This window comes from Odontesthes bonariensis, chromosome 24 (assembly GCF_027942865.1).
Source record: "Odontesthes bonariensis isolate fOdoBon6 chromosome 24, fOdoBon6.hap1, whole genome shotgun sequence".
NCBI classification, from domain to species: Eukaryota; Metazoa; Chordata; class Actinopteri; order Atheriniformes; family Atherinopsidae; genus Odontesthes; species Odontesthes bonariensis.
This window is the reverse complement of record NC_134529.1, coordinates 18,961,475-18,966,848: the sequence shown is the minus strand read 5'-3', so window position 1 is coordinate 18,966,848 and position 5,374 is coordinate 18,961,475. Positions and strand designations below refer to the sequence as shown.

Below are 5,374 nucleotides of genomic sequence, written 5' to 3'. Positions count from 1 at the left end.
AGCTCTGAGATACATATACAGTTCTACACCCAGAGTAAATTCATTCCGCATCAGATGTGCCAGCCTCTGCTGACGTGACACCACAGGTGGCATTGTGTATGCTTTCTTCGTATGCTTTTCAGCTTGTTTCCTCAACAGTGACGCTCGCTGGTCTGGAGAGAACTGCAAATGTGACGCATTCTCGGCGCAAACTGCGCTTATGAGCTGAAGGAACTGTGAAGGGGCTGGCGCTTTCGATGACGTCATTAATGGTTCTCGAGCCAGAACAGTTGCGCGTTTGCGCCGAGTATGAATCAGCCTTTAGTGGTGTGGCAGAGGAGGGGAGGGGGTGATGATGGCGTAAACGTCTGTCAGCCAGATAGAGCAAATTCAGTCCAACTGGGGACAGCTGGGGGTCTCGACTCGGCTTTAAGAGCGCTCCGACTTCGAGGACGCCCACTTCTTATAAGCCCACCGCTGTGCGTAAAAGACTGCGCGTAAAAATTGGCGGACACAGACTAATCTAAACCCCTCTTCGTTTTCTTTCTCTCTTCTTTTTTTTTTTTTACCCCATAAGAACATTTTATTTGTGTCTCGCTTCAGGTTCATTCGGACGACGTGACAAAAACGGAGACGCCGGAGGATTAAAACACAATTTTCTGCGACGCTTTTTTCTTAGATTCCTTCCTTCCTTCTTTCTTTTTTTTTTCTTTTTCTTCTTTTTCATCGGCGCTTTCAAGACCAGTCGCCAGCATGATGTCCTATCTGAAGCAACCACCGTACACGGTGAACGGACTGAGCTTAACTACCTCAGGAGTGGACTTGCTGCATCCTTCAGTGGGATACCAAGGTAATAGCCTTGGGTGCATCTGTCTCAATTTGTTGCCCAGGCACTAACATTTACATAAACAACTAATCGATGACTGACTTTTTTTCTGATAATACACCGGAAACAGACTCTCCCTCTTGATTCTAAACCTGCATTACAATTTCAGTGCCAAATAACAGACAACTAGTGCATCATCAATTCTCCTAAATGTTCTTTGTGATGGTCTGAAAACAAATTTGAAGTGCAGCTATGCTTTCCTCAAAAGCCAAGACATTTCCCCCTGACTTACCCACGTCTGTTTTTCACTTCTTATCAGGAACTCCTCGCAAACAGAGGAGGGAGAGGACCACCTTCACCCGGGCCCAGCTCGACGTGCTGGAGAACCTTTTCGGCAAGACTCGCTACCCCGACATCTTCATGAGAGAAGAGGTGGCCTTAAAGATCAACCTTCCAGAATCCAGGGTGCAAGTAAGTCGCGGCAATAGTCGATTATACGCAAGGCTGATATCTGTTGATTGTGTGTCGTTGAGAGGTGAGACGGTCCCCCTCAGGCCAAAGTCAAGAAGATTCAGTCATTTTACAACTGCTCGGTCACAGGCCTAAAACTATGCAGCCATGTTCTGTTTGCAGAACAAGATTCAACAAGCTAAGCCTAATTCTGTTCCAATGTTTGTTCTTCCAGGTATGGTTCAAAAACAGACGAGCCAAACATCGCCAGCAGGCCCAGCAAACCCAGCAAACCCAGCCTGGAGTGCAGAACAAGTCTGTCAGCAGGCCGGTGAAAAAGAAAGGCTCTCCGGTCAGGGAGGCCAGCTCAGAGAGCGGAGCCAGCGGCCAGTTCACGCCGCCCTCCAGCACCTCGCTCCCGGCTGTCAGCAGCAGCGTGGCGCCCGTCTCTATCTGGAGCCCGGCCTCCATCTCCCCTCTCTCCGACCCGCTTTCTACCTCCTCCTCCTCCTGCATGCAACGCTCATACCCCATGACCTACACCCAGGCAACGGGCTACAACCAGGGCTACACGGGTTCCTCGTCCTACTTCACCGGGATGGACTGCGGCTCCTACATATCGCCTATGCACCACCAGTTATCCGCCGCGGGCTCCGCCATGAGCCCCATGGGCAGTAACGGCGTGTCCAGCCACCTGAGCCCGGCGTCCTCTCTCTCGTCGTCGGCGTACGGAGCGGCGGGTCTCGGCTTCGCCGGCGCTGCAGATTGCCTGGACTATAAGGACCAAACAGCCTCCTCGTGGAAGCTTAATTTCAACCCGGACTGTTTGGATTACAAAGACCAAGCAGCGTGGAAATTTCAAGTGTTGTGAGGGCAGAAAAAAAGGTGACAACTTTAATGAACTACAGACTTTAAATTCAAATGAAGCCCAAGGCCGCGAGCAGCAACTGCGACGGTTTCTCCACCACTGCAGGCCCCAACCTCTACCTCGGGTCGAGCAGAGCAGGGCTTTCCTGGCGGTTGTCTTTTTTTTTGTTGGACTAACAATGACACTGACTTCTGCCAGACTTTGATCATATAGGCACGGGAACATTTACGTTGACCTCAAGGGGTGAAAATGGGATCAAGAGAGCGAAAGCTCCCAGCCTAAGTTGGCAGTATTTGAAGGATTGTTCGGGTTTTCTTCTAAGCTCCTTAAAGACTCCCTTCTTGTCTTTCTGTTTAATTTAGTTGGCACCCCTTTGATAAAAGCGGTGCAGACGAGTGTGTCTCTGTGTTGCAAAGAGCCTCTGTATGCGTGTGTGTGTGTGTGTGTGCGTGTGTGAGAGAGAGAAAGAGAGCAGATCCGCCGTGAACCTGGATGCACTACTTAATTTATGACAAAATATAAGACTATTGAGACAATCAGTTCGCTTGCGTGTGAGCGTTAATGTCCTTTACGTGTTATTGAATGATCATACTCCCTTTGTGATTGTTTTTATTTTTCCTTTTGTCAAACTTGTGATTCTTTGTACTGCCTGTATGCAATTTTTTTTGCTTTTGTGCAACACGTGCGCCACAAGCCAACTGTGAATTTGACGAGTGTTATTTCTAACTCTCGAGTGTTAAAATGATAACTTATGATAAAGACTTGTTAGTTTGAAAGTATTAGGAAGAGCAGGGTAAAAAAAAAAATCAAGCCAGCAACAAGCGAGGTCCATTTTGACGTGTAAAGTGCGGTGATGGAGCCACGAACGCATCCAATGACAACAATAAAGACCACTTGACCTGATCCAACTCGGCTGCATGTGTAAATCAGTCCACTTCCTGTGTTTAGAACTGCTCGGCCTCTGGATGGCAGCTCTACTCATATTTGCACGATCAGATTTGGCATGAAATCTTCATGAACTGCATTAAATGTATCTTGCCAGTCAATTTCTCTCTTAATAACTGCCGCAACGTCCACACATTTCCGACACAACTGCCCAGGCTGCTGAGGAATTATATCATGTTTGGTCCCGTTACATAGATTGTAATGTTGTAATCCAACTATATTTTTTTGGGTGAAGGTACACCACTGGCTTCTCCACGCGGAGAAATGCGTAAGAAAGGGACAGCCGATGCGCAGAAAATGACAGGGGGCACGACACTAAATGGTCATCTCGGAAACACATCCGTTATAACAACAATGTCTTCTGCATATATATATATATATATATATATATATATATTTTTTTTAATATCAAACACTATTATTTTAATCATAATTAAAGCGTTTGCAATATATGGCAAACAGGCCTTCACGTCCATCCTCAAATGACGTTTTGAAGCCTAATTCATCCTTTAGTCCGTAAGGATTCTACATTCAAATCAATTAGATCCAGGCATCTGGTGCAGCAGGGATTGTGATTCCTGTCGGACATATGGGTTGAAGTACCGGACACGGCAGCCTCTTTGGAAGAAGAGAGGAGTCGTGCATGAGATTAAAGCGGACCGGGACTAATGACAGTGAAGGGGAATAACCTGAAAATGCTGTGACTTTTTGCTGCCGCTGAAAAGCTTTGTTTCCGTTTGTTTTTACCACCAATTAGCGACAAATGACCCTATTAGGCATCAGGGCGGCATGGCATGGAGCTCATTACCTTTATGTTATATGGCTGCGGGAAAGGTTAACACTTTTTTTTTGTCTGAGACTTTTGTTCAATCGTTTATTTAAAAAAAAACCAAAAACAACAAAATAAAAACAGAGAATTTAGAGCCCATGATAATCAGTTGAATTTTCAATCCTGACAAAAAAACCCCAGAGGATTTGGAGTTTGCTACAAAGGGGGAATTAATGTGACAAACAACAAGCAGGCTAAACAGAAAATGTCCCTAAAAAAGAAGATAAAAACAACTAATCGGCCGAGGTGAGAACATTAATATAGGCTCATGTGGCATGGCTGAAATTTATGGAGAGAGCGCGAGAAAAAAATAAACACAAAACGCGTAAAAACGCAGCAAAATCGACGTTGTGCGACATTTAAGCCAAAAGCTCTAATTTAGAACCAAGTTCAAAGACAGTGAATCCAAGCGGAATATGCCACGCTTCTCGCAGACCTTTCGGGCCCATCAACAGGTTTTTTAATAAATGTCAGCAAAGAGCAGTAAGTCAGTCCTCTTGCGGCAGCAGGACCGGTGGGGCCCCCAAGAATCCATTCGGTTTTAATTAAGCACAAGCGGCACTAAAGAGGACATATGGGCCAGGCAGACGCGTTCCATTAATCCTCTCATCGCATTTGAGGATGTCAAACAATAATTTTTTCTTTTTTTTTAAGTTCCTCTTCTCGGCCGAATAGCCCCGAGACATCTATCTATCTATCTATCTATCTATCTATCTATCTATCTATCTATCTATCTATCTATCTATCTATCTATCTATCTATCTATCTATCTATCTATCTATCTATCTATAACACACTGCCACGTCCATAAGTTTCAAGACAGAGGAAAGTGACCATTCTAAACAGGCGATGTCGTCATCTTCTGCGCCAAAAGGCTACATTTGTTTATTCCTCTTTTAAGGATAAGGAGGCACCCGTCAACCCAAACGCACTAACGGCCTTCTGAGGTATGGCCCCGACTGCAGCAGCAGGTGTGAGGATAAATACTGTACAAGACAAAACAGAAGAGACTTTCTCGTATAAACGGAAGAACATTTGAGATAAACAGCCAATGGGTGAGAATGCAACTGAAAACTATTGTTATGCATAAGTATGTGTCCTACATTCCCAGGGAGGCAATGTCTATCACATATAAACAGAGCAACACATACATAATTCATTTGTGACAGCAGCAGTCATGGAATCTCATTTGAATGAATGAAACAATAGTGTTTCTGTGCTCTCGTCAGACCGGCGGTTGAGGAATACGTTAAATGGTGAAAGTGCGCAGAAACTGTTAACACCTCCTGACCCTTTCTAAACACGTTAAGCTGTGTAATGTATGGAGTGATTTCGACTCAGAGATTAGACTATTTGAAGAGATTAAGCTCAAATCTATAATACACGCGCTAAATGATGCCGTGTGATGGTTTAATGGGACTCACAGCAAGGCAACTGTGCTGTTAATTGCTAAACACACATTGACTTTAAAGTAGAT

The 5,374-nt window shown here is 45.1% G+C and overlaps 1 protein-coding gene across 1 annotated transcript; it reads left to right on the top strand.

The window, feature by feature from the left end:
• The first annotated feature begins 560 nt into the window (after positions 1-560).
• On the top strand, positions 561-2,923 carry LOC142375006 (homeobox protein OTX2-like). The gene is made up of 3 exons (XM_075458913.1): positions 561-829; positions 1,125-1,276; positions 1,491-2,923. Exons 1-3 carry the CDS (start codon positions 733-735, stop codon positions 2,124-2,126), a joined length of 885 nt encoding a protein of 294 aa, XP_075315028.1. The 5' UTR covers positions 561-732; the 3' UTR covers positions 2,127-2,923.
• The last annotated feature ends 2,451 nt before the right edge of the window (positions 2,924-5,374 follow it).

Excerpts from the sequence above, each read along its gene's own strand:
- LOC142375006 (XM_075458913.1), top strand. The coding sequence starts at position 733 with ATGATGTCCTATCTGAAGCAACCACCGTACACGGTGAACGGACTGAGC. Across the intron at positions 830-1,124 it reads TCCTTCAGTGGGATACCAAG|GAACTCCTCGCAAACAGAGG; the intron begins GTAATAGCCTTG and ends ACTTCTTATCAG. Across the intron at positions 1,277-1,490 it reads TTCCAGAATCCAGGGTGCAA|GTATGGTTCAAAAACAGACG; the intron begins GTAAGTCGCGGC and ends TTGTTCTTCCAG.